The 27231-nt window shown below is 43.8% G+C and overlaps 1 protein-coding gene across 3 annotated transcripts in view; it reads right to left on the bottom strand.

Annotated features, from left to right (window-relative positions):
* Positions 1 to 27231, bottom strand: part of STAP1 (signal transducing adaptor family member 1) — a 158659-nt gene that overhangs the window by 89411 nt on the left and 42017 nt on the right. For all 3 annotated transcript variants that reach the window (XM_040324708.1, XM_040324717.1, XM_040324726.1), the window contains exon 2: positions 2273 to 2341. In XM_040324708.1, the coding sequence (XP_040180642.1) occupies positions 2273 to 2341 (69 nt within the window). The remainder of the gene's footprint in view (positions 1 to 2272; positions 2342 to 27231) is intronic.

The following is a 27231-nucleotide window of genomic DNA, read 5'->3' as shown; positions in this document are numbered from 1 at the left end:
TAGAACGTACTTCTGCATAAAACATTTAAGTGTCATTTCATGAGATTTATGAGGGAGTGTTTAGGGGCGAAATTAGGGGCGGGGCGGGCTGGGTGGGGCAACTGGTGGCGAGTAACCCTTGAGGCCTGGCTAGTAGCTCAGGACTTGAAATTTTGAGCCCTGGGTAAGGGGTACATTGTATTCAGGTATGCATAAAGCAATGATTTTAATGGATCCACCTACTGTCCTAAAATGAAAGATATGTAAATATCTTCTGTTTTAAGAAGCCTTTAGTGTGCTAGACACTGAATAGAGTGAGGGTTATATGATTGTTTTAGTCTCTTCCCACCATAACATATACCTACTAATGCAGTTTTTCTTCAACACCTCGGCCAGGATGACGACATTTGTCGTGTTTTGCCTTTAGTTCCACTTAGAATACTGCAACATTAATAGAGGATTATAACCCCTGTCCGTTTTTTTTTTTTGCCACCTGTATCCCATTGGGGAAGATTTCCCTTTACTTCCTGTCCCATAGTCAAAACAGAAAGTGAGAGAAACATCGTGCCTAGGGATGAGCCGAAGACCACCCTGTTCGGTTCGCACCAGAACCTTCGAACGGACCGAACGTTCGCGCCAACATTTATAACCCCATTGACGTCTATGGGACTCGAATGTTTGAATTCAAAAGTGCTAATTTTAAAGCCTAATATGCAAGTTATTGTCGTAAAACGTCTTTGAGAACCTGGGTCTTGCCCCAGGGAACATGTATCAATGGAAAAAAGTTTAAAAAAATGAAGTTTTTTCAGGAGTAGGACTGTAGACGCCCAGCAGGTACAATATTTAAAGGAATTTTTCATTTATTTATTTATTTTAATTTAGGCATCATTAATATCACTGCTCCTGCGTATTGTACCTGCTGGGTGTCTATAGTATGCCTGTGATAAAGTCTTTAAATAGCACAATCACCTGCCTGCCAGTAAAAATTAGGAAGAACTGATCTAGCTAAGCTATACAGTGTATAAATATATGTACAACACCTGGGATGTATATATATCCTCTACACACGGTAACATTAACTGACCAGCCTGCCTGCCTGCTCTATCTACCTGCAAAAAATGACACTCTCTCTGTCTCTCTTAACTGCCGCAATACACTACACAAGGCCGCCCTGCAGGCGGCCTTTTATAGTGTGGGGCGTGTACTAAACCCCCTGAGCCATAATTGGCCAAAGCCTCCCTGGCTTTGGCCAATTATGGCTCTCCGTTTTTTGCGCGCTGTGATTGGCCAAGCATGCAGGTCATAGTGCATGCTTGGCCAATCATCAGCGCGCAATGCTGTAGTGAATTATGGGCCGTGGCGCGTCACTCGAAGTTGGCGCGAACGACCCGTTTTGTTCGTAATTCGACGAATGACCGAACATACGATGTTCGAGTCGAACATACGTTCGACTCGAACACGAAGCTCATCCCTAATCCTGCCAAAGTGAGGGAATACCAGGGTCACCAGAACTATGGCCTCCATTGACAAATTCCATCTCTATTCCTGTTCTGGTGTCAGCCAAAAATTAAAGGGGTTGTAAAGGTAAAAGTTTTTTTACCTTAATGCATCCTATGCATTAAGGTAAAAAAACATCTGACAGCACCGCCCCCCCCCCCGAGCCCCCGTTTTACTTACCTCACCCCTCGAAAGTCCCAGGCGCGTTCTCGTCATCCTGTTCGGTTCCCAGCCTGGCCGTTGATTGGCTAGGCTGTGCGGATTGATAGCAGCGCAGCCATTGGCTGGCGCTGCTGTCAATCACAGCGGATGATGCGGCGCGCCGGGGGGGGCGGGCCAAGTGATACAGTCGGCGGCTATGGCCGCCGCTGTATCACGGGAGCGCGCTCGCAAAAGCTTTCCACCATGCAAGGGAGCTCGAATGAACGTGGAAAGCTTTTGCAAGGAGGAGCAGAGACAGCCGCCGAGGGACCCCAGAAGACACGGATCGGGGCCACTTTGTTCAAAACGAACTGCACAGCGGAGGTAAGTATAATATGTTTGTTATTTTTAAACCAAAAAAATCTTGCCTTTAGTGTCCCTTTAAGGATTTTCTTTTACTCTTGGTGACAACAATACACAGGACAGATAGAGAGGGTGAATCTCCCTAACAGGGGCACAGACAGTAATAAAAAGTTCTAATCCCTTACTGCATGAGTTTTAGTATGTAGTAGTGTCATATTGAAATAGTAAATGGTAAAATACGGAGAGACAGCCAATTATATGATAAAAAATTGAAACATAATTGATATTTTACCTTTTCTTGTTTTATATCACTATAAAGAAATAGTTTTGTTCCTCGTAGTTCAGTCCAATACTTTGCTTCCTGTGGGTAAAAAAATAATAAAAATTGTACTTATTAATTTAAAAAAAATATATGAAATATAAAGAAAATATTAAATATATAATATATATAATAAATAATATAAATAAACAAAATAAAATAAGAATATACAGTATACACAGAATTCTAGTGCACTGTATATAGGCATCTTGAGTTAAAGGAAGCCTAGAGATATAGGGCTAGATTCACAGAGAGATACGACGGTGTATCTCCTGATACGCCGTCGTATCTCTGACTTAGGCCAGTCGTATCTATAGAATCAGTTACGCATAGATATGCCTAAGATCCGACAGGTGTAACTGTGTTACACCGTCGGATCTTAACTGCAATTTAAAAATGGCGGGGGGCGTTCTCGCTGATTTACACTGATTTACACTGAGAAATATGTAAATCAGCGAGATACGGCAATTCACGAACGTACGCGGACCCGACGCAGTGTTGTTACGACGTTTCCGTAGCGGTTTTCCCGGCGTATACTTACCCCTGCTTCTATGAGGCGCAGCCAATGTTAAGTATAGCCGTCGTTCCCGCGTCGATTTTTGTTTTTTTTACGTTGTTTGCGTACGCCGATTCCGAAACCCGCGCGCAAGTCCGCTCATGCCGAAACCACTGACGTCCTAGCGACGTCAGTGGGAGCAATGCACGCCGGGAAATTTCGCGGACGGCGCATGCTCATTTAAATCGGCGCGGGGACGCGCCTGATTTAAATAGTACACTCCCCCTAGCCGCGGAATTTGAATTCCGCCGGGGGATTTACGATCCGCCGCCGCAAGTTTGGAGGTAAGTGTTTAGTGAATTAGCCACTTGCCTCTCAAACTTGCGGCAGCGGATCCTAACCACTTGATCACTGGGCACGTAAACCCCCTTAATAACCAGACCAATTTTCAGCTTTCGGTGCTCTCACAATTTGAATGACAATTACTCAGTCATACAACACTGTACCCAAATGAAATTTTCGTCCTTTTTTTTCACACAAAAAGAGCTTCCTTTTTGTGGTATTTATTCACCGTTGGGTTTTAAATTTTTTGAGCTATAAGAGAAAAAAGACTGAAAATTCTGTAAAAAAAATGAATTTTTCTTTGTTTCTGTTATAAAATTTAGCAAATTTAGTATTTTTTCTTCATTCCTTTGCATAAATGTGAAAGATGAAGTAACGCCGAGTAAATAGATACCCAACATGTCACCCTTCAAAATTGCACACGTTTGTGGAATGGCGACAAACTTTGCTACTTAAAAATCCCCATAGGCGACGTTGCAGGGTATTGTGGGGTATTGCAGAGTATTGTGGGGTATTGCAGAGTATTGTGGGGTATTGCAGAGTATTGTGGGGTATTGCAGAGTAGTGTGGGGTATTGCAGAGTAGTGTGGAGTATTGCAGAGTATTGTGGGGTATTGCAGAGTATTGTGGGGGATTGCAGAGTATTGCACAGTATGGGTATTGTGTATTGCACAGTATGGGGCAGGGATGGCTTAGCTGTGATTGATGGCTGGCTGGATCTGTGACTGCATGTGTCACAGATCCAGCCCACAGCACTCGTGCTGCATCCGCTCTCTCCCCCCCTCTCCTCTCACACTGTACCGTTCGGTACAGAGAGGGGAGGGAGGAACTGGCGTCATCACATGATGCCAGTTTGTTTACAAGTGATCGCTCCGTCATTGGACGGAGCGATCACGTGGTAAACCGCCGCTATCAGCGGCAATTTACCGTGATCCGTCGGGTCCGGAGGACCCGGCGGTCACGGACATTCCCGTGTGCGCGCCCCAGAGGGCGCGCGGGAGCGCGATTCTGGGAGGACGTCCATGGACGTCCTCCCAGAGTTAAGCAACCACCTTGTAGACGTATATCGTCTATAGGGCGGTTGTTAACTGGTTTAATCACATAGATCACACGGATCTAAAGATCCGCTGATCTATGTGAATCTAGCCCATAAACTGTAAATTGTATCATTGATTGTCAGTCATGCTGAGCCTCTTACTCTAACTAACTTAGAACAAGTATACTGAGCTTAGCTTATGACTCTGAATTTCCCATAATGACTATGGTTAAAGTGTATGTCAATTCAAAACTTTTTTGGGGATTTGTTTTGCAGACACAGCGTAGAAGGCTTAAAATACATATTCCTGAATTTTTTTGTTTCCCGTGTCCTGCTGGTGAAATTGCCCTTCACGTCCTGTTCTGGGGATGTAACAGGAAATGAGATAAAATCTCCCCAAAGTGAGTGAAATGTTCATCCTAAAGAGTTGTCACAGGACCAGGTGTCCCTATTAGATTATTTTAAATTGCCTCTTGTTTTGGTGGCAACTCAAAAATGTTGAGATTTCCCCTCACTTTTTGTCTCCATGATGATGGTCATTAGGACAAACAGACAAATCTCCCCAGCGAGTACATACACAGCAATGAAAACCTGAGAAAGGATCTAATATTTCTCTATTCTACCCGAAAACAAGAGCAAGATTAGATCTGCGATTGCGTGATAAGGCCCCATTCACCCTATTCATGCTTCTCATGTGTCTGCTGTCATGCTGCCATGCACAACAATGGAAATATTTTTTTTTCATATATACACAGTGCATTGCAATTTTTAGAAAGGTGCAGAAGTTATTTTTGGTGCAGCATAGTGTGTTTTTGGAAGCATAGACTTTAATGGGAGTGTATGGAAAGCTCATAAAATAATGCATGTGCACCCTCCTAGCATAGCTTGCTAGGCAAATGTAGTTTTAGTTTCCTTCTGTAGTCAATATAGCAGTGATTGTTTGTTCTGGTCTGTTCAGGGTTTAACAGGCTGGGAGTTTGATTGCTTCCCCCTGCCTCTAGAAACAGCTTCCAGAACAAAGGGATGGAGATTAAAATGACCAGCCTGAATATTTATCATGGCCTGGCCAATCCTTGGAGTGGAGTGTCCAGAAGGTGGCTGGGGAGGTGATAAATAGCCTGAAGCTGTGGAGAGATTGTAGGGTTCAAGCTTTTGTGGGGGGTATCCTGGGTATCTATGGGTAGCCTGTGGACTGTGTAGCTGTTCCTGAGGCCTCAGCAATGTCACGGCTGAGCGCCTGGATGGATCTTCCTGAGAAACTGGCTGTGGAACTTCACCATAGGAATTGGGTCTGGAGAAGGCTTGTCCCCATCACAAGACCATGTCTGGAAGAAGCTGGTAGAAGTGCAGCTGTCCTGGGGACTTGTGAGTAATGACCTTGAGTTTATTCCTAAAGACTTGTGTGCTTTTGGGATATAAGTGACAGATGTAGTTTCGACTGAGACAGCTCTCATAGGGTCCTAAAGTACTGCCCATTCCCCGATCCTCAGCAGAATCCTGGAGTGTGACCCTAGAGCAGGGGTCTCAAACTGGTGACCCTCCAGCTATTGTGGCACTACCAGACCCATGAGGCATTGCAAGGCTGACAGTTACAAACATGACTCCCACAGGCAGAGGCATGATGGGGCTTGTAATTCTGAAAAAGCTGGAGGGCCACCAGTTTGAGACCCCTGCCCTAGAGTGAAGTGTCCACTGTTTACTGTGCAGTGTTTTGGAGTATCCCATGCCCTAACATTTTTTTTCATTATACTTACCTAGGTGGATGAAACATCGGTCCGATGCTGCATCTGTTCCCTGGTGTCTCTCCACTGAGAACCGAGCCATCAAACACCACCAATGGCTCGGTTCTCTCGACTCCCCGAGCAGAGAGCTGCTGCCTGTCAATGAGCAGCTCTCCTGCTCTGCTCCTTCGCACTTACTGGAGCGCTGAGCTGTGGAGGGGTGGGGAGCTCCCGTCTCAGCCTCTCAGTGGCTCGCTAAAAGGCTTAGATGGCTATCAGTACAGGCACCTGGTGGATCCAGACTTCCAGAGTCGGGATGATGTGGTGCCTGGACTGATATTAATGACGTCAGCAGACTTCAGACTGCTCTCTGATGAAAACTTGTCACAGGAGTGCAAAACGAATTGCAGTCCTATGGCTGGACTTCTCCTTTAAAGTCCTTCAAGCAATACATTTCAAAAAGACATCCCCTGGACTGAGACATTGGAGCCAGAGTACTTGCGGTGGGCAGGCAGCCTCTGCACTATTAGGGAAAAACCAGCTCAGAGGCCCCTAGGGGGGTAGCACTACACATGTACATGCATTTTTCATGTGTTGTTTGGCAGGGTTTTGTGTTTAACATCCTGTCTTCTACAAATAAATGCATGAAGCATAAAAATGCATCAAAAACACATGGAAAAAAAAGAGAAAAAACTTGCTACAAAAACGCAATGAAAAAAGGCATGATTATGCAGCAGCACCAGTATGAACCTAGGTTAAATTTTTCACATTGGCTGTGTGGAAAGAGATTATACAGCAATGTATACAATAAGGCAGTGTGAATTAGGGAATATACAGCAGTGTATAGAATGAGACGGTGTGGAATAAGGAATATACAGCCGTGTATAGAATGAGGAGATGTGGAATAAGGAATATACAGTGCAGTGTATAGAATGAGCCAGTGTGGAATAGGGAATATACAGCAGTGTATAGAATGAGCGCTGTGAAATAGGGAATATACAACAGTGTATAGAATGAGCGCTGTGAAATAGGGAATATACAGCGCAGTGTATAGAATGAGGCGCTGTGGGATAGGGAACATACAATGCAGTGTATAGAATGAGCCAGTGTGGAGTAGGTAATATACAGCACAGTGTATAGAATGAGCGCTGTGAAATAGGGAATATACAGCAGTGTATAGAATGAGGCGCTGTGGGATAGGGAACATACAGTGCAGTGTATAGAATGAGCGCTGTGAAATAGGGAATATAGAGCAGTGTATAGAATGAGCGCTGTGAAATAGGGAATATACAGCGCAGTGTATAGAATGAGACGCTGTGGGATAGGGATTATACAGCAGGGTATAGAATGAGGTAGTGTGGAATAGGGAATATACAGCAGTGTATAGAATGAGCGCTGTGAAATAGGGAATATACAGCGCAGTGTATAGAATGAGGCGCTGTGGGATAGGGAACATACAATGCAGTGTATAGAATGAGCCAGTGTGGAGTAGGTAATATACAGCACAGTGTATAGAATGAGCGCTGTGAAATAGGTAATATACAGCACAGTGTATAGAATGAGCGCTGTGAAATAGGGAATATACAGCACAGTGTATAGAATGAGCGCTGTGAAATAGGGAATATACAGCGCAGTGTATAGAATGAGCGCTGTGAAATAGGGAATATACAGCGCAGTGTATAGAATGAGGCGCTGTGAAATAGGGAATATACAGCGCAGTGTATAGAATGAGACGGTGTGGAATAGAGATTATACAGCAGTGTATAGAATGAGGCACTGTGAAATAGGGAATATACAGCGCAGTGTATAGAATGAGGCACTGTGAAATAGGGAATATACAGCGCAGTGTATAGAATGAGACGGTGTGGAATAGAGATTATACAGCAGTGTATAGAATGAGGCACTGTGAAATAGGGAATATACAGCACAGTGTATAGAATGAGGCACTGTGAAATAGGGAATATACAGCGCAGTGTATAGAATGAGGCACTGTGAAATAGGGAATATACAGCGCAGTGTATAGAATGAGGCACTGTGAAATTGGGAATATACAGCGCAGTGTATAGAATGAGGCACTGTGAAATAGGGAATATACAGCGCAGTGTATAGAATGAGGCACTGTGAAATAGGGAATATACAGCGCAGTGTATAGAATGAGGCACTGTGAAATAGGGAATATACAGCGCAGTGTATAGAATGAGGCACTGTGAAATTGGGAATATACAGCGCAGTGTATAGAATGAGGCACTGTGAAATAGGGAATATACAGCGCAGTGTATAGAATGAGACAGTGTGGAATAGGGATTATACAGCAGTGTATAGAATGAGGTAGTGTGGAATAGGGAATTTATACATTTATACTGTGGCCCGGCTGCATGAATCCCTTTAAAGTCTATAGCAGGCGAGCGCGTGCCTGCAGTGCCCCTTTCACACTGGGGCGGCTGTAAAGCGACGCTATTTTTAGCGGCGCTTTACCGCCAATTTTACCCCCGCTAGCGGCCGAGAAAGGGTTAAAAACCACCGCACCGGCGGTATAGCAGCGGTGCCCCATTGATTTCAATGGGCAGGAGTGGTGGAGGAGCGGTATACACACCGCTCCAAAGACACGGCTAGCACCACTTTTTTTTACCGTCGTGCTAGCGCACCGCTCCAGTGTGAAAACCCTCGGGGCTTTCACACTGGAGACACTGTTTCAGGTCATTTTGCTGGCACTATTTTTAGCGCAATAGCGCCTGCAAAATGACCCAGTGTGGAAGGGGTCTAAAAAGCAGTATTGAAGCAAAAAATTGGGACAAATCGGAAGGTGTAACCAAAGGAACCATGCCTTTGCAGCGTGTTGTCACATCGGCTCGTATTCACCACTAGGGGTTGATTGAGGAGTCCAATCGGGAGGAGAGTTCTCATTCATAACAGGAAGTCCCTGAACAAGAACCCTCATGACAGGATCACAGGGAATCAGCAGATTTACCAAGACTGAAAACAACTAACATTACCACGTGCCAGCTTATGATGGTACTGAGGTGACTGGGTTTAGAACCGCTTTAACCTCTTCCTTACCAGGCCATTGTAAAATGACGCCAGCAGGAACCCTCCCTCGATCCGGGTGGACGTCATACGATTGCCGCCGGGTACCCGCGATTGCCGGTGATCACGCCAGGAGTGTGGATCTGGATGTGTAAACACCCAGATCCACCTCCTGTCAGAGGTGAGGAGACCGATGCTGTGTTCCCAGAACAGAGGAACACACATCGGTCTGCTCCCCTTGTGAGTCCCCCTCCCCTCTACAGTTAGAACACACTTTAGGGAACATTTTAACCCCTTCAGCGCCCCCTAGCGTTAACCCCTTCCCTGCCAGTCACATTTACACAGTAATCTGTGCATATTTATAGCACTAATCGCTGTATAAATGTGAATGGTCCCAAAAACGTGTCCGATGTGTCCGCCGCAATGTCACAGTCACAATAAAAAAATCGCAGTAAAAAAATTCATAAAATAAAAATGCCATAAATCTATCCCCTCTTTTGTAGATGCTATAACTTTTGCGCAAACCAATCAATATACGATTATTGCGATTTTTTTTACCAAAAATATGTAGAAGTATGTGTCGGTCTAAACTGAGGAATTTTTTTTGTTTTTTTTTTAAATTGTCATGTTTATTAACCGCTTAACCACCGCCGCATGTACATATACGTCGGCAAAATGGCACGGACAGGCATAACGACGTGCCCACACGTCGCTGCCTTTCCGTGGGTCCGATCGGGACCCCCCCCGGGACATGCGGTGGTCGGTAAGCCTCAGGGAGCGATCCGGGATGAGGGCTCGGCTATTCCTTTCTAGCCGCCCCCTCGCGATCGCTCCCCGGAGCTGAAGAACGGGGAGAGCCGTATGTAAACACGGCTTCCCCGTGCTTCACTGTGGTGGCTGCATCGATCGTGTTATCTCTTTTATAGGGAGACACGATCGATGACGTCAGACCTACAGCAACACCCACCCCCCTACAGTTGTAAACACACACTAGGTGAAACATAACTCCTTCAGCGCCCCCTGTGGTTAACTCCCAAACTGCAACTGTCATTTTCACAATAAACAATGCAATTTAAATGCATTTTTTGCTGTGAAAATGACAATGGTCCCAAAAATGTGTCAAAATTTTTCTAAGTGTCCGCCATAATGTCGCAGTCATGAAAAAAATCGCTGATCGCCGCCATTAGTAGTAAAAAAATAAAAATAAAAATGCAATAAAACTATCCCCTATTTTGTAAACGCTATAAATTTTGTGCAAATCAATCGATAAACGCTTATTGCGATTTTTTTTACCAAAAATAAGTAGAAGAATACGTATCGGCCTAAACTGAGGATTTTTTTTTTTAATATATGTTTTTGGGGGATATTTATTATAGCAAAAAGTAAAATATATTGCATTTTTTTCAAAATTGTCCCTCTATTTTTGTTTATAGCGCAAAAAATAAAAACCGCAGAGGTGATCAAATACCACCAAAAGAAAGCTCTATTTGTGGGAAAAAAGTACGCCAATTTTGTTTGGGAGCCACGTCGCACGACCGCGCAATTGTCTGTTAAAGCGACGCAGTGCCGAATCGCAAAACCTGGCCTGGGCATTTAGCTGCCTAAAGGTCCGGGGCTTAAGTAGTTAAATAAAAAGGTAAAAAATATTGTGTTTTAAAAAAAAAAATCGCTCTTCTTTTGTTTATAGCGCAACAAATAAAAACCGCAGAGATGATCAAATACCACCAAACGAAAGTTCTATTTGTGGGGGGGAAAAACATAAATATTTCATTTGGGTACAGTGTTGCATGACCACGCAATTGTCATTCAAAGTGCAACAGCGCTGAAAACTAAAAATTGGTCTGGGCAGGAAGGGGGTGAAAATGCCCTGTATGGAAGGGGTTAAATAATACATTTTATAGTGTTCTGTACTGTGAACACTCAGAAGGAAGTAGGGATAGTTCTCTGAATGGGGGAACACTTACAGTTTAGGTTTGTATTGTTCTTTTTTTTTTTTTTTATTCATTTATTTTTTATTTGATTTTGAGATGACTGATTCAACAGGCAGTTGTTTAGACGGGTAACCATATTACATCATACAAACAAGAATGCGAAAAAAAACAACAAACTAAAGTCAATACTGAGCATATTCTTAGCTTGTATAGCCAAATGTGCCTGATGTCTACTAGGTCTCCTAGCCCTGGATCTGATCCCCCTCCCTACCCCTAACTACCTAAGGGAGCGTACTACCCCATTAATTGTTCCGCAGAGCGATCAGGCAGGAAGAGAAGAGAGGAGGCCAACATGGTCTACACTTATCTCTTTGTGTTGATGTTAAAGGTCAAGTACCCTGGGGCACTGAACCCTATTGGAGCTCTTGTCAGTCCCGCTCCCGCCGCAATGGGTGACGGCCATCGCTAACGGGGGGGGGGGGCATGTTATCCTGGAGGCACTTTCTCCGGTACCCCCAGCATAGGTTCCCTACCGCCCTCTGCCACTGCCCCCATATACTAGTAATTTTCCCGTAGTTCCCTTGTCTAGTGAAGTACACTCTCTCATTTGAGATAGTTAATTTCATTGCCGCTAAGCAGTTTTCTACCGACGGAGGAGTCTGCGCCTGCCATTTTTGGGCTATCGTTTTTTGTGCCTGGAAGAGGCATCTCAATACTGTCACATGACATTAAAAAAAAAAGTATCGGTAATCGGTATCGGCGAGTACTTGAAAAAAAGTATCGGTACTTGTACTCGGTCTCAAAAAAGTGGTATTGGCACAACCCTAATGTAATCTGTTGGCACTCGACCCGCCTCCCTCCCTGTCCCCTCTGAGGCTGCAGCTGGGCATCAATCAGGCTGCACTGATGGAAATGGTGAGGCTGCATCCATGGCAATGGTGAGGCTGCATCCATGGGAATGGTGTGGTGAGGCTGCATCCATGGCAATGGTGAGGCTGCATTCATGGCAATGGTGAGGCTACATTCATGGCAATGGTGAGGCTGCAGGTGGGCACTAATTAGGATGCATTGATGGGCACTGACTCTTATTTTGCTTCAAAGTTCTTTATTTAAAATAAAAAAAATCCTGAAATGTCCCTCTTAAAGGTGCGTGTTATATGCCAATAAATACGGTATATCCAAATAACACGCCCAAGCTCATGCTTAGTGATGAGCAGCGCTCAGGGATTCGTTGGGGCCACAAAAGATAGATATATATATTTACACACACGCAAATAACACGCCCAAGTTCATCTCTTTACCACACACAGCCACAAAGGCAAGATAATTCTTGTTGGGCAGTGTATTAGTGCTCAGACGAACACACTTCCGAATTTTAATGGTTCAAAGAATGTCAGGCAAAATGATTGGCCCTCACGCATGTTCACTTCATCAAATCTGGCCCTCTTTGAAAAAAGTTTGGACAGCCCTGGAAACATATTCATGTGTTATGCCGCGTACAGACGGTCGTTTTTTGTGATGAAAAAAAACGACGTTTTAAATCATGAAATAAAACAACGTTTTTGAAACTTCATTTTCAAAAACGACGTTGCCTACACACCATCGTTTTTTCACAATGCTCTAGCAAAGCGAGGTTACGTTCGCCACTTTTTTCCATTAAAGCTCGCTTCATAACTAGCTTCTGGGCATGCGCGGGTTTAAAAACATCGTTTTAAACCTCGTTTTTTGCTACACACGGTCAATTTCTGTAAAACAAACAACAACGTTTTGAAAAACGACACAAAAAACTCAAGCATGTTCGAATTTTTTTTTTGTCGTTTTTTGAAGACATAAAACAACGTTTTGCCCACACACGATCATTTTAAATGACATTTTTTAAAACATCGTTTTTTTTCATCACAAAAAAAAGACCGTCTGTACGCGGCATTAGAATGGCCCAGTCAAAGTCCAGACCTAAATCCAATTGAGAATCTGTGGCTAGACTTGAAAATTGATGTTCACAGACACTCTTCATCCAATCTGACAGAGCTTGAGCTATTTTGCAAAGAAGAATGGGCAAACTGGTCAGTGGTCTCCAAACTGTGGCCTGGGTGCCAGATGCGGACCGTTGCTTGTCTTAATCTGGCCCTCTGGCCACTTTTCCTCCCATAATAGAAGACACTATTCCTCCCACTAACACCAACAATAGGGCTTAATTCTTGATAATGACATCAACAACGGGCACTGTCCTTTCCACTGACACTAATGTTGGGGCACTATTCTATCCACTGACACCAACCAAGAGGCACTATTCCTCCCAGTTACACCAACAACAGGACACTCTTCCACTGACACCAACAACGTTGCACTCTTCCTACCACTGACATCAACAGTGCACTCTTCCTCCCACCTCACCTTTGCAAAGCCTAATATAATAGGATATTGCACTATGTGCTGAGAATATGATGTGGCAGAGGTACCTAACATGGTGCCAAGGAGCCACATGTGGTCCCTAGCTACTCTTCAAGTGGATCCCAGCTACCAGTGAGCATGAAGCTAAGCAGAGATTAATCTTAAATTGGAACTTTAGGTAACACTTTTGCATATCTGTCTTTCCCCTCTCCTAGCAAGTTTTAAAGTGTACATTGCCTTTGTCGCATATGCAGTGAAGTGTACACCCCAGCTCATCATTGGCATCTGTAGAATACTAGGAATGCAGTCAGGTGCCAGGACAATGTAGTAACCCCTGCGTGTCCAGTATGAGGGATTGAACAACGCAGGATCCAGGAAACACAGCAGAGTAAATAACAGTGTTTGCAGACAAAGGGACACCTTTGATCTCTCATCACTGAAAATAATGCCTTGTTTCCACTGAACGGAACGGTTCGGGTCAGTATGTTTGGAACGGTTTAGAATGGACCGGTCTATTCTCATGAGTGTTTCCACTGCAAATCGGAACGTCGGGACCATACAGGATTTAGGAAAAATGCCTAGCGCGTCCACCAATCAATGAGATGTATTTGTAGGTCCGCCCTAATGGAACCGTTCCATTTCTATGGCCCCACATCTGAAGCAGGACCCAGAATGGTCCGGTACGGTTCGCTTTTATGGCACGCTTTCATAATGGAAACACCCAAAATAGCGTACCGAACCGAACCGTACCGAACCGATCCGCTCAGTGGAAACGAAGCATTAGTTAGTTTTTCTTTGCCATCGCATTGGGGATATTTCTTTTCACTTCCTGTCCCATAGCCAGAACAGGAAAAGGGAATTTCCTCTCTAGTTCTGTTTCGGTGACAACTAGGGATGGGCCGAACACCCCCCAGTTCAGATCGCATCAGAACATGCGAACAGGCAATACATTTGTTCAAACATCCGAACACCGTTAAAGTCTATGGGACTCGAACATGAAAAATCTAAAGTGCTAGTTTTAAAGGCTTATATGCAAGTTCTTGTCATAAAAAGTGTTTGGGGACCCGGGTCCTGCCCCAGGGGACATGTATCAATGCAAAAAAAAGTTTTAGAAACTGACGTTTTTTTTCGGGAGCAGTGATTTTAATAATGCTTAAAGTGAAACAATAAAAGTGAAATATTCCTTTACATTTCATACCGGGGGGGTGTATTGTATGCCTATAAAGTAGCGCTTGTTTCCAGTGCCTAGAGCTGTCCCTGCACCAAGTGTAATTTCTGAAGGAAAAAAAAGTCATTTAAAAACACTCGCGGCTATAATGAATTGTCGGCTCCTGGTAATACAGAGAAAAGGCATTAAAAGTCATTGATAAAAAATAAAAAGGTCTGGTATGGATATTAAGGGGAATTCCACCCCAAATTAAAAAAAAAAATGACGTGGGGTTCCCCCCAAATATCTATACCGGACCCCTCAGGGACTGGTATGGAATTTAAGGGGAACTCCACCCCAAATTTAAAAAAAAATTGGAGTCGAGTTCCCCCCAAAAATCCATACCAGACCCTTTATCCGCGCACGCAACCTGACAGGCTGCAGGAAAAGAGGGGGGACGAGAGAGTACCCCTCCCCTCCTGAACCGTACCAGGCCACATGCCCTCAACATGGGGAGGATGCTTTGGGGGTCTGTGGCCCCTCAAAGCACCATGTCCCCATGTTGATGGAGACAAAGGCCTCATCCCCACAACCCTTTCCCGGTGGTTGTGGGGGTCTGCGGGCGGGGGGCTTATCGGAATCTAGAAGACCCCTTTAACAAAGGGGGCCCCCAGATCCTGCCCCCCCTATGTGAATTGGTAAGGGGTACATTGTACCCCTACCATTTCACAAAGAAAGTGTAACAAATTGTAAAAAAACACAGACACCGTTGAAAGAAGTCCCCTGGGACTGACGCAAGGGGAAACCCAGGCTTTCCCAGTGACGTGAGGGTGACCCCACCCCCTTCTGATGCAACGGGAAACCTGCGTTACATCAGAGGGGGGCGGGTTTTTTGTTGTTGTTGTTTTGTTGTGATTTTATTTTTTTCCCTTGCGACCTCCAGGGGAAGGGGTCAGGGGGAGAGGTTTCTTATATTTAAATGTAGAGAAGGAAAGGTTTAAACAAGGAAGAAGATAAGTAGCGATATGGAAGGAATGCAATCCAGGTTAATAATTGTAGTGAGATTTATTACTAGATACAATTTGTGGCTTTACAATTCCAATTTATGAATTTAATTTGAGATGCCTTTGGTATATATTCTTTCTTTTTTTTTTTCTTTTTCTCTTCAGATGGCTAGATTTGTTCTCTACTTTAATATAGGTTGATTCCTTTTCTTGCGACTGTATTATATTGTTTATATGTTTTTTAACTGAAAAATACTAAATAAAGAATTATAAAAAAATAAAAATAAAAAAGCTTTATTAAAATTACTGCTCCCCACAAAAATCTCCCAGGGGGCACAGACAGCAATAAAAACCTGAATGGTGTTCTTATTTCTCTCCACTCTATCCAAAACTAAGATAAATAAAAATGTTGCCTTTTAGTTATACTTTAATTAAAGTGGTACTAAAGTCTTTTTTTTTTCATTTAAAAATAACAAACATATTATACTTACCTGCTCTGTACAGTGGTTTTGCACAGAGCAGCTCAGATCCTCCTCTTCTCGGGTCCTGCGCCGCTGCTCCTGGCCCCTCCCTCCTGCCAGTACTGGAAATAATTTCTTGTTTTCAGTATCTAAGGCTAGTTCCCTAAAGAGAAACTTCAGATGCTCCGATCTCAGACTTCTGTCCTTCAATCCAGGTTTTGTCCGACTTTGCACTTTTGTATGAGATTCCTGAGTCTAATGGTAACTACCTTCAGGGGTCCGTTTCTAGACCCCTAAAACACAATATTCTGTCATTGTGGGACACGCCAGTCTAGTCCATGTGGCCTTATCCTGCCAATGACCCTTTCTGGTCTTGAACAGGAACAAAGTGGCTTTGGGGCCCAGGACTTCCTATCTAAGTGGGTTTCAGCCTTTTGCCCCAACCAGGACATTGTTCCTCCATTCCACTATCTGGCTCCAGTTCACCCAAAGAAAAATTCCCTCCATTTTGTGAGCGTGGTACAGGCTGTGAGAGTTTATCCTAGCTACTGCTCACTTCAGATGGACCGATACGCTTTTGGTCATCCCCGATAGTCCCTGCAAGGGGGGCACAGCTTCTCGTTCCACCACCTCTAGATGACGCAGACAGGTCATTATTAAAGCTTATGGCCTCCTGGATTGAGTTCCACCCTTTCCTGTCAAGAAGCACTCTACTAGATCTGTGAGTGCTTTTTAGGCTTTTCTGCATCAGGTTACTGTTTCCTACATTAGCAAAGCTGCCACCTGGTCTTCTATGCAGATGTTCTCTAAGTGCTGCCATGTGGATGTTCAAACCTCATGTATTGCCAGCTTTGGGTGTAAGGTCCTTCAGGCAGATTTTGAGCTGCAGCCAGTTCCCAGTTGTTTTTTTTTTATTATTGAAGCTATTAGCATTTGTTTTCCGTGTTGCCCACAATGAAGGTCGATTTGACTTACAGAAGCACTGTAAATGCAAATATTTTGTTGTTTACCAAGGTGATTGGAAAGGCACTAAAATCAAAAGTAAGCGAGGCAACAGTTCAGACACAGGTCAAAAATAAAAGTAATAATTTCCAACAAAAAGCATACTAAGTACAGATTTGGCAACAAGCCAAGTGGCTCATTGCGCCAAATTAATAGTTTCGGACAATTTATGCAAATCATTTGTTAAACACTTTACAGCATTATTAAGTTTAAGTGGCAGGCATAATTTTATTGCGGCATTACAGGACTGCTAATCCTAAACAGAATAGAGAATACACTCAAATTAAAGAAAAGACTAGAAAAACGGGAATTTTGTATCATTTTTTGAAGGCCACAGAAATTCTATTACAGTTGGAGTTATGCTGCTGCATACAGGAATTTGGGACACTGGCAATCAAAAAAGAAGCTAGCCAGCTCTCCCATAACCCCTGCCCTATACAGCATGTGTCAGTTTTTATAGTGGGCCCTGGGCCCTGTCATTGTTGTGGGGCCCAAAGCAGCTGCCTCATACTTGCCAACTATCCCAGTTTAAATTCCCTTGTCCCTTGAAGTTTTAGTCCTGTGCTGTGTCCTGATATCTCAGTGTGAAGTATACCCCATTCTGTGTCTCTGTGCGCCCCCACCTCCCCCGCCGCGTGATCGTGGCGGGGCCGCGCCGGCCGGTAATTGAGGCCGAGGCTTTGCTGCCTTCTGCAGGCCCAAGCTTCCTTCTGTGATCTGGCGCCATCTTGTGGTGGCCGTTTGCATGACAAATAAACCAGCAATCCAGCAATTCTAATGGAGCTTCCCCAGTGTTTTCACTGTTTTTCACTGCCATATATATTTTTCATTCTAACACCCTAGAGAATAAAATGGTGGTCGCTGCAATACTTTCTGTCACACTGTATTTGCGCAGCGGTCTTGCAAGCGCACTTTTTTTGGGAAAAAATACACTTTTTTAAATAAGAAAATAAGACAACAGTAAAGTTAGCCCAATTTTTTTATAGTATGAAAGATAATGGTACGCCGAGTAAATTGATACCCAACATGTCACGCTTAAAAATTGCGTCCGCTCGTGGAATGGCGACAAACTTTTACCCTTTAAAATCTCCATAGGCGACGTTTAAAAAATTCTACAGGTTGCATGTTTTGAGTTACAGAGGAGGACTAGGGCTAGAATTATTGCTCTCGCTCTACCAATCGCGCGCGATACCTCACATGTGGTTTGAATACCGTTTACATATGCGGGCACTACTCACGTATGTGTTTGCTTCTGCGCACAAGCTCGGCGAGACGGGGCGCGTTTTCTGGCTCCTAACTTTTTTAGCTGGCTCCTAGATTCCAAGCAAATTTGTCAAACCCTGCCCTAATGTTAGAGGTAGCAATAAAAATCTAACAGGTGTTCTAATCCCTCTTCACTGTTTGGTTTGGTTCTATTTGTGTTTCCCTCATGGTGAATGTTGGCTTTTCCTCCATTTTGTTGGTAAAGGATAAGGGTCTTTTCTGTCATAAATACACTGCCCATCAGTGGTTTTAACCGCCTACGTACACCTACTGTGGCAGGGCGGATCACTTATCTTCCGTGATCTGTGCTTCCAGGTAAGGCATCCTACCGCCCTGGCTCTGCTGTGATGTGTTACAGCACAAGTCGGTCAGCAGGTCTTGGCCAATGATTGATCACCAGGACCTACTGATTGGCTCCATCATTCACAAAAGAGAGCTCTGTGTTAGTAAACAACACAGAACTCTTTACACTGACAGGCAATTTTGCAGTTTTTTATTCCCTGCATGGAAAAGCAGGGAAAGCAACATGTTTTCTAAAAGCAGCACATATTGCACACATTACACATTGTAAGGAAGTTAGCCCTTTGATCACCCTATGTTGTTAACTCCTTCCCAGCCAGTGTCATTAGTACGCTATCAGTGCTCAGCAGCCATGATTATTGTGGTCTGTTTGCAGAGAGGAGGTTATAGCCAGGCAGGATCAGCCAAGTATTACAGGTGTTACAGGGTGAAAAGTTACACAGCACAAGCACTGTGCTGTATAACATGCTTTAACTGCTTGCCGACCAGCCACTCCAGTTATACGGCGGCAGGTCGGCTCTGCTGGGCGAGAGCACGTAGCTATATGTCACCTCGCCCAGCAGCCAATAGGGGTGGCACACACGTCCCTGCTCGCCCCCGACTCCTGTGCGCATGCCTGGCGGGCACGATCGCCGTCGGGCACACGCGATCGCTCGTTACAGAGCGGGCACGATCGCCGTCGGGCACACGCGATCGCTTGTTACAGAGCGGGGACCGGGAGCTGTGTGTAAACACACAGCTCCTGGTCCTGTCAGGGAGAGAAATGCTGATCTTCTGTTCATACAATGTATGAACAGAAGATCAGTCATTTCCCCATGTCAGTCCACCCCCCCTACAGTTAGAACACACCCAGGGAACATACTTAACCCCTTCCCCGCCCCCTAGTGTTAACCCCTTCACTGCCAGTGGCATTTTTATAGTAATCCAATGCATTTTTACAGCACTGATCGCTATAAAAATGCCAATGGTCCCAAAAATGAGTCAAAAGTGTCCGAAGTGTCTGCCATAATGTCGCAGTACCGAAAAAAAATCGCTGATCGCCGCCATTACTAGTAAAAAAATTAATATTTATAAAAATGCCATAAAAATACTCCCTATTTTGTAAACGCTATAACTTTTGCGCAAACCAATCAAACGCTTATTGCGTTTTTTTTTTTGAAAGATATTTATTATAGCAAAAAGTAAAAAATATTATTTTTTTTCAAAATTGTCGCTCTATTTTTGTTTATAGCGCAAAAACTAAAAACTGCAGAGGTGATCAAATACCACCAAAAGAAAGCTCTAATTGTGGGAAAAAAAGGACGCCAATTGTGTTTGGGAGCCACGTCGCACGACCGCGCAATTGTCAGTTAAAGTGACGCAGTGCCGAATCGCAAAAAGTGCTCTGGTCTTTGACCAGCAATATGGTCCGGGGGTTAAGTGGTTAAAGGAACATAATCTGTGGTTTTTTTTGGGGGGTTAACAAACGTTTTAAGGACATCTGATGGTATTAGGTAAATCTGATGATGCCTGAGTGATGCAAAATGTTTCAGATTTAGGGTTTGTTCACCCTGGCCTGCATGGTAAAATATTACTAATATAGTCAGCTCTGGCAGGGAGCTGTATGATATGCATATGCACTTTGAAGCGCTATATAGTGACTCTTCATGTCACTGTATAACAGCATGCAGCATTGTGCTACTGTTCAATGACATATAGTGCCATCCAATGGGCTGTGGAAAATTGTACCTACCGACATGCTGCATTTTCCCCATGTTGCAACGCACATCAGGGCAGCCTTGTGGTGTTAGGATACAGACAAGAGCACACACACCACCTCGGGCAACAAAAGGAGGACACACATGATTCAAGGTGCTAATCCCGGCTCACCATCGTCAGTAGAATAAGGTAGAAAGAAATTGATTGCACACTGGAATCCAAAAGGTGCTGATAAAAAAATAAAAATAATTTCTTCATTGTCACACCAGACAAACTTGCAAGGAGTATTTAGTATTAAATACTTCTTGTAAGTTTGTCTGGTGTGACAATAAACCAAACTCAACACACAGCCAATAATGTCTAAACCGCTGGCAACAAAAGTGAGTACACCCCTAGGTGAAAATGTCTAAATTGGGCCCAGTTGGCCATTTTCCTTCCCCCACTGTCATGTGACTCATTAGTGTTACAAGGTCTCAGGTGTGAATGGGAGCAGGTGTGTTAAATTTGGTGTTATCGCTCTCACTCTCTCATACTGGTCACTGGAAGTTCAACATGGCACCTCCTGGCAAATAACTCTCTGAGGATCTGAAAAAGATGACCTAGGCCAGTGATGGCGATTCTTGGCACCCCAGAGGTTTTGGAGCTACATTTCCCATGATGGTCATGCACTCTGCAGTGTAGTTGAGCATCATGGGAAATGTACTGTAGTCCCAAAACATCTAGGGTGCCAAGGTTCGCTATCACTGACCTAGGATATAAGAAGATAGCCAAGACCCTGACACTGAGCTGCAGCACAGTGACCAAGACCATACAGCGGTTTAAGAGGACAGGTTCCACTCAGAACAGGCCTTGCCATGGTCAACCAAAGAAATTGAGTGCACTTGCTCAGCGTCATATCCAGAGGTTGTCTTTGGGAAATAGACGTATAAGTGCTGCCAGCATTGTCGCAGAGGTTGAAGGGGTGGGGGGTCAGCCTGTCAGTGCTCAGACCATACGCCACACACTGCATCAAATTAGTTTGCATGGATGTCGTCCCAGAAGGAAGCCTTTTCTAAAGATGATGTACAAGAAAGTCCACAAACAGTTTGCTGAAGACAAGCAGGATAAGGACATGGATTACTGGAACCATGTCCTGTGGTCTGGTGAGACCAAGATAAACATATTTGGTAGAGATGGTGTCAAGCGTCTGTGGTGGCAACCGGGTGAGGAGTTCAAAGACAAGTGTGTCTTGCCTACAGTCAAGCATGGTGGTGGGAGTGTCATGGTCCGGGGCTGCACGAGTGATTCCAACACTGGGGAGCTACAAGTTTATTGAGGGAACCATGAATGCCAACATGTACCGTGGCATACTGAAGCAGAGCATGATCCCCTACCTTCAGAGACTGGGCCGCCTGACAGTATTCCAACATGAGGAAGAGTTGAAGAAGACTCAATTGGCAACCTGTGATGCTCTGGTGAACTCCATGCCCAAGAAGATTAAGACAGTGCTGGAAAATAATGGTGGCCACACAAATTATTGACACTTTGGGCCCAATTTGGACATTTTCACTTAGGGGTGTGCTCACTTTTGTTGCCAGTGGTTTAGACATTCATGGCTGTGTGTTGAGTTATTTTGAGGAGACAGCAAATTTACACTGTTATACAAGCTATACACTCACTACTTTACCTTGTAGCAAAGTGTAATTTCTTCAGTGTTAATAAAATATTTACAAAAATGGGAGGGGTGTACTCACTTTTGTGAGATACTGTAAGTGCTGTCTTTAGCTGACCATAGATGGATCAAAATTCAGCAGGTTTAGCAGTGACTGGTTGAATTTTGATTAATGTGTACCACTTGCCAAAAGCCGATCTGACGGCCCACTCGCCAAAAGCCGATCTGACGGCCCACTCGCCAAAAGCCGATCTGACGGCCCACTCGCCAAAAGCCGATCTGACAACCTACTCGCCAAAAGCCGATCTGACGATCAACTTTTGTCAAATGGGTGTATTGGAAAACTTTTTTCGATCAGCGACTGCTGCTGCTGATGAGTGTATTCTGAGAGTGGAGTATCCGCTGTCAGAATGCAATGTCTCAGTAGGGAGGATTCCTCTATTCACCTTTTTTTTGTAGATGGAGGATTCTGTTCTTTTTTTTTTTCCTTCAACCCCGTGACTAAACAAAATGATCAAACTATGGCAAGCTTTTTTTTTTTTTATTCTGAATATTGTTGTAAAATAATGCAATCCAAGGTAAATATTGCATTTTTTTCTGAAGAAAGGTTATAAACCCTAGCAGGTTCATATTAAAGTAGATGTAAACCCCATTGATGTCACAATGTACAGTATACGATTTCCTATCATCTGTGCCCAGTCTTGCCACACAGAGTTAATCCAGCTCTGAGCAATCCTCTTTTATTGTTCAGTGAAATACAACAGACTTCCAGATAAAAAACAAAGTCCTTGCTTCTGAAAAAAAGTGCACAATTCACATCCCCTCCCCTGTGTTTTGATTAAATGTTTTCAAAATATGGGGTGAGTCACAGTTCAGTGCCATGAGAAAATGCAACAGCCATCAGAATATACATAGAGCTGGAGGGAAGAGGGGAGGGGATGTGAATTGTGCACTTTTTACAGAAGCTGTGTATGTCTGCAAGCAGTGCACGAGATATGTAAATAACCTGTCACTCAAGCAAGGACTTTGGTTTTATCTGGATGTCTGTTTTATTTCCCTGAACAATAAAAAGAGGATTGCTCAGAGCTGGATTAACTCTGTGAGGCAAGACTGGGCACAGATGATAGGAAATCTTATTCTCTACATTGTGACATCAGTGCGTTTACATCCACTTTAATTAAAACAAAGGGTTTGTATGCATGCTCAAGTAACTTTAGGAAACATGGTCATCAGTGTACAGAGATGCTATGAAGCATGGACCGGATAAAGTGATCTCTGTTTCTAAAAGCTTATACTCTAATGCAGGGGACTCAAAACTTTATAAACAAAGGGCCAGTTAATGTCTTTCAAACTTTATGGGGGCCGGACTGTGGCAAGTGGGAGAAGAAAATGTCCTGGTGTCATTGGAAGTAAATAATGCCCCATCATTGGTATTAGGGGGAGTAATACTGCCCCATCGTTGGTATCAGTGGGAGATATAGTGCCCTATCATTGGTGTTAGTGGGGGGAATGAGCCTCCTTATTGGTATTAAAGCTACATTACACTGGAAAAGTAGGTCATAACAAATCCTAGAGCTATGTACATAACTTGAATTTTGAACCATAGGTTCCTCATTCTTGAACTACACACGTGTATTAATGTATGCTGTCAGTAGTGTTCGTTTTAGTTCTGAAGTTCTGATTTTAATACATTTTTTGTTAAAAAAAAAAAAAATTATACATATAAACTAAACTTTTTGAAAAAAAAAAAATCCTTTACTTTTTGTTTTAAAGTATATCAAATACAATTTCCAGGATATTACAAACACCCACACAAGAACTCTTTTTCTGGAAAGTGGACACCCCAAGGTGATATACATTTTTGCAGCAATTTAAACAAAAATGCAAAAATATGCTGGTGTTAAGGACAAAAATTGTGTTATTTGCATTTTGCCGATAAGAGAAAAAGTTGCTGATAAAGGTCCTGAAAATACACGTGATTTTGCAGCGATTTTGCTGTGCATGTGGTAGAGCTGCACGATTAATCGTTAAAAATTGAAATCGCAATCTTTTTCCCTTCCCAATCTTCAAAACAGCATGTTACGATCGTTCTAACAAGTGCAGAGAGTTCTCACAGCTGGGGAAAAAAATCCAGGCAGCCTGCCAAGTTTATCACAACACTGTGAATAAGTAGAAACAAAGTATCTTTTTATTCTTTTATCAAATTAAAGAACTCTAGCGTGTAGATGAAGTTAGATGGGTCGTTACCGGCGGCTCCCGTGCGCATCACATCGCCGGAGCTGGGATACCCAGAAGTAAGCTCGGGGAGAGATGTCCGTGGCCGGAGGGGGGTTGAGGACTGCTGCGGGGGGCTTTGATCTAAGGTAAGTAATACATAATGAGCTAGTATGCATAGCATACTAGCTCATTATGCCTTTGTCTTACAGGTTTTTCTTTTTTAAGGGTTTACAACCACTTTAAAGACCAAACCTTTTCTGACATTTGTTGCTTACAAGTAAAAATCATTATTTTAGGCTAGAAAATTACTTAGAACACCCAAACATAATATATATATATATATATATATATATATATATATATATATATACACTGTATATATATATATTTTTTTTTTTTCAGAGACCCTAGAAAATAAAATGGTGGTTGTTGCAATATTTTATGTCGCACCGTATTTGCGCAGAGGTTTTTCAAACGCAACTTTAATGAATTAAAAAGGCAAAAAACGAAACAGTAAAGTTAGCCCAATTTTTTCTTGTATAATGTGAAAGAAGATGTTACATTGCAAGAATCGTTAGAGAATCGTGATCTTTATTCTAAGCAAAAAAATTGTGATTCCCATTTTAGCCAGAATCCTGCAGCTCTAGCATATGGTTTGTTTTTCATAGGTCATTGATGCATTCTTGCTGTGTTTTCAATGCATTGGACAAGTGTGAAGACATACATAGAATTTAAAGGGATGCATTTTCCTTAGCTTTTTTCGCAGATAATGGCCGTCAATAAATTCATATTCACAATTTCCAAAACTAGCTCTTCCAAACACACAAACACTTATGGATTAGGTGAAACACATATAAATCCCTTAATGGGTAAAAGAGTATGGGGCCAATTAAGTCTGAAGCTGCTACCACTCTACCTGCTGAACAGCATCCTGCATTTCGGTTTTGAAATTTTCGAATAAAGTGAGTGTAAATGCTGTTTTTTTTTTTTTTATCAAAATAACAAATATGACATACTTACCTATTCTGTGCAATAGTTTTGCACAAAGCAACCTCGACCCTCCTCTTCTGGGGTCCACCGGCAGCGCTCCTCAGCAAGGTATCAGTGGGGTGCCAGGTGTGATAAAGATGACAGGGTGTGGGGTGTTAGCAAGATATCAGTGGGGTGCCTGGTGTAATGAGGATGCCAGGGGGTGGGGTGTTAGCAAGGTTGCAGTGGGTTGCCAGGTGTGATGAGGATGACAAGGGGTGGGGTGTTGGCAAAGTATCAGTGGGGTGCCAGATGTGATGAAGATGAGGATGACAGGGGGTGGGGTGTTAGCAAGGTATCATTGGGGTGCCAGGTGTGATGAGAATGACAGGGGGTGGGGTGTTAGCAAGGTTGAAATGGGTTGCCAGGTGGGATGAGGATGACAGGGGGTGGGGTGTTAGCAAGGTTGCAGTGGGTTGACAGGTGGGATGAGGATAACAGGGGATGGTGTGTTAGCATGGTTGCAGTGGGATGAGGATGACAGGGGGTGGGGTGTTAGCAAGGTTGCAGTGGGTTGACAGGTGGGATGAGGATAACAGGGGATGGTGTGTTAGCATGGTTGCAGTGGGATGAGGATGACAGGGGGTGGGGTGTTAGCAAGGTATCATTGGGGTGCCCAGTGTGATGAGGATGACAGGGGGTGGGGTGTTAGCAAGGTTGCAGTGGGTTGACAGGTGGGATGAGGATAACAGGGGATGGTGTGTTAGCATGGTTGCAGTGGGTTGCCAGGTGGGGTGAGGATGACAGGGGGTGGGGTGTTATCATGGTTGCAGTGGGTTGCCAGGTGGGATGAGGATGATGGGGGTGGGGTGTTATCAAGGTATCATTGGGGTGCCAAGTAGGATGAGGATGACAGGGGGTGGGGTGTAAGCAAAGTATCAGTGGGGTGCCAGGTGGGATGAGGATGACAGGGGGTGGCAGTGGCAGTGTGTCCATAGTGGGCGCAGGAGTGCTGCCCCCTCTCTCCTGCACCCACTCACTCAACAATACATAGATTCATGCATTGCATGAATCTATGTATTGTCGCCGCTGCCGCCCACTATTCAGGTGGCTGGCCCCCTGTTGAGCGCCGGCCATCTGAATAACAGCGGTACGTGTGTTGTGTTTTGGAAGTGTCTATCAGAGCCAGCGGGCCATTTTTTGTGATTCGGCACTGCATCGCTTTAACTGACAATTGCACGTCTTGTATGACGCTGAATCCAAACAAAATTTACATTCTTTTTTTTCCCCACAAATAGAACTTTCTTTTGGTGGTATTTGATCACCTCGATTTTTTTGTGTGCTATAAACAAATAAAGAGCGTCAATTTAAAAAAAATAATAATATTTTGTACTTTTTGCTATAATAAATATCCCCATTTTTTTTTTATATTTTTTCTCAGGTTAGGCTGATATGTATTATTCTACATATTTTTGGTAATAAAAATCACAATAAGGGTAAATTGATTTGGTTTGCGCAAAAGTTATAGCATCTACAAAATAGGGGATAGATTTATAAAATTTTTATTATTATTATTTTTTAACTAGTAATAGCGGCGATCTGCGATTTTTATCGGGACTGCAACATTATGGCAGACACATCGAACACTATAAAAATGTCACTGTGCATACACATCTGATAGGGTGACAATGTTATATGATCTCTACAACCATGAGTCAGGAACAGCACTGTCCGGTCACCCGAGGCCAGGTGACAGATGCACACCGTTGGGGGTCAGGAATGCACCACTAAGATGGACCCTATGGCCGACTGCTGCGTAGGGAACTCTCGGTGGTTCAGAAGTCTAAGAGCCACCAGGTGTTCACCAGAGCCTCTAGTGGTGAGGATGAATTGTGCTGCAACTGGCTCCAGGTCGCAGCCCCCAGGGTCTCCCAGCTCACGCTCACGGTAGACTACAGGAGGTTAGAGAGGAAGCAGCAGCCCAGGACAACAAGGGATAGTCAGCGGATAAGCCAACGTAGGGGCAACTAGCAGACAAGAATAGGCAGAGAACACGCCAAAGGTCAGGGTAACAAGCAGGCAGGGATAGTCAAAGAACAAGCCAAAATTGGTAACAGAGACGGGAGACGGGAACACACAATATTGCTCGGGCAAGGCATGCTTGGACAGGATAGTGTTAGATAGTGTGTTCTGTAGAGGCTAGGGTGGAGCCACGCTAAGGGAAGATTACTTAACCATGCAGGTGTGAGAGTGCAAGCCAAGACCAGAGGTAAGCAGTG

This window comes from Rana temporaria, chromosome 1, assembly GCF_905171775.1.
Source record: "Rana temporaria chromosome 1, aRanTem1.1, whole genome shotgun sequence".
NCBI lineage: Eukaryota > Metazoa > Chordata > Amphibia > Anura > Ranidae > Rana > Rana temporaria.
The sequence above is the reverse complement of the archived record's forward strand: the minus strand, read 5'-3'. Positions and strand labels throughout refer to the sequence as shown.